Source organism: Ciona intestinalis, unplaced genomic scaffold (genome assembly GCF_000224145.3).
Source record: "Ciona intestinalis unplaced genomic scaffold, KH HT000691.1, whole genome shotgun sequence".
NCBI lineage: Eukaryota > Metazoa > Chordata > Ascidiacea > Phlebobranchia > Cionidae > Ciona > Ciona intestinalis.
Genome location: NW_004191012.1, coordinates 2,502 through 4,789, shown reverse-complemented (window position 1 = coordinate 4,789; position 2,288 = coordinate 2,502). Strand labels below are relative to the sequence as shown.

Sequence of the window (2,288 nt, the reverse complement as noted above, 5' to 3'; positions counted from 1 at the left end):
CTACTTTGTATCAAATAGTTTTCCACTATTTTGCCTTTTGTTTTTCGCTTTTGATCGCGTTTTACTTTCCTTGTCTTTTTTTTCTAGCTTACACCTTTCTGCTTTCCTCTGTTTGTCCAGCGTGCCTCTCCCGTTCTGTTGTTTTTAATGTTCGTAGATGCAGGTGTTTGTGTTCCTTGGTTTTCTCCATTCCATTACTTTGCTATATTTTTATACGCTTCTTTTGCAGAGACTGACGATGCCATTTAAGCGAAATATATTTCTCAATTAATAACTAGTGGCTGGACTTGATTTTTGTTGGTTACCTTTTCCTAGCACCAAATCATTAGAAACAATTTAAATGACAAATAAAAAAAAAAAAAAAAAAAATACAAAAACGATAGAAACAATAAAATATTAGAAAAAAAATAATCAACAGAAAAAAATAAAATAATAGTAAATAAAAGGCTGCAGGTGCTCAATAAACCACTGACCTGCTGTACACCCTCCCCTCCGACATCTCTTAGTTGGTGGATTCCCGGCACGCTGCTTATTTTATCAACTTCGTCAAGAAAAACAATCCCTGTGTGATGTCAGAATGTTATATGATGTCACAATGCAAGACTCTAGTTTTTTTATTGAAGACAATGGACACTGTTTTTTTGGCACTATTTTTTTTAACGCTAATTTTTTTTGAACATTGTATTTTGGACACTGTTTGTTTTAAACACTGTTTTTTCTTATGACATTTTTTTAATGGACACTGTTTTTTTGCAAGACGCCATTGGTCTTAGGATTTAGGCCAGGATTGGCCCATTACCCCGCAAAAATGGGTGAGATTCTATTCTATGTGGGTGAGGTTCTGCAATGTGGCAAGCCACAGGTCCTAGAATTTAGGCTGGAACTTTTTTCATTGGATAAAACTCTTCAAGGAAATTCACTACATTTTTCTAACCAGATAAGAAGACAGTATCATATAAATATACCACCAATGGTTCTTAGTTCTTACCCTGTTCAGCTCTTTCGACATGACCCCCTGCGTCTTGTAACAATTTAGCGATCACTGATTCAATGTCCTCCCCCACGTACCCGGCTTGTGTAAGCGTCGTGCAGTCGCATATCGCGAACGGGACATCAAGACATCGCGCTAACGTTTGTGCCAGTAATGTCTTACCTGAAAATAGAAAAAGTTAAAATAATTATATATATATATATGAAAATATTTTGACTTAAAAAAACTTTTGACGCAAAATTTTTTGTCCGGCGAAAAACTTTTTTAAAAATATATTACTGTAAAAGTGCGAAAACAATACATTTAAAATTTTTTTAGGGTTTCAAGATTTTCATATTGCAGGGGGGGAGGGATAGTTTTAGCATGTGTTGTGTAGCCTATGATTAAAAAATTAGATTAGAAACTTATGAGACACATGGCTGAAACAGCATGTACACAGAAAATTAGGGTTTATAAATATTTGGAGTTTGCAAAAAATCCACAGAATAATAAGTATTAGAACTGTTGTTTTAGTGTTTTGGTATGGTATTGAACCATTTCACTTTATGAATTTAATATTAATTAGATATTTGTTTTAATATTTTAACAGATTCATTTGATTGGCTATATCATATATATATATATATTGAAAAAATAATAAAAGTAACAATCAAAATATTTTAAACGAAAAGACAGGATATAGCTACAAAACAACCTTCATTAAAACAAGCTTACAGTAAAAACTTATTTACATTTAATTGGAAGAAAATAAGCGCTAATGTTTACAATTCAAATCGCATTTTTGCCATTTAAAAACCCAGAATCATGTGGTGTTTGCCAGCAATAGCCTCAGGGTGAAGTTATATAACAATTATTTATGTGTTTGTTATAAAAAGGTGTGTATTAGATGGAAAATCAACTTTCAATAGGAGAAAAGGAAAAATATAAATTTATTAACACACTGAGCTATAAATATTTTTACTTTAAACCTGTAAAAATGTATTTAAAAACGAAAGCACAGGAAAACAGTGTTTATTTTGCATTATCAAATTATGTTTATCTTTTTTTTATACTAAAACTTATTTTTTATATTATATATATCAATATCATACATATATAGTAGGATGGGGGAAAATGGGACAACTTTTCATTCTATTTTCTCGTACATTTTGGTAGTAAACAAAGAACATTTAAAGAATTATAAAACCTTGTCCTTGCGACTTTAATAGACCATTGTTATTTGTTTACAACACGACCAGGATATTTAGATATTTTGTGCTAAAAGTGTCCCATCTTCCCCCACCCCAATATATACATC

General features: G+C 31.5%; 1 protein-coding gene across 1 annotated transcript in view; it reads right to left on the bottom strand.

Annotated features, from left to right (window-relative positions):
- Positions 1-378: 378 nt before the first annotated feature.
- Positions 379-2,288, bottom strand: part of LOC104265979 (ATP-dependent Clp protease ATP-binding subunit clpX-like, mitochondrial) — a gene marked incomplete at its 3' end in the record, with an annotated part of 2,737 nt that continues 827 nt past the window's right edge. The window contains exons 2-3 of the mRNA XM_009861211.3: positions 989-1,153; positions 379-562 (exon numbers count right to left, since the gene is read on the bottom strand). Of these exons, the coding sequence (XP_009859513.3) occupies positions 379-562; positions 989-1,153 (349 nt within the window). The remainder of the gene's footprint in view (positions 563-988; positions 1,154-2,288) is intronic.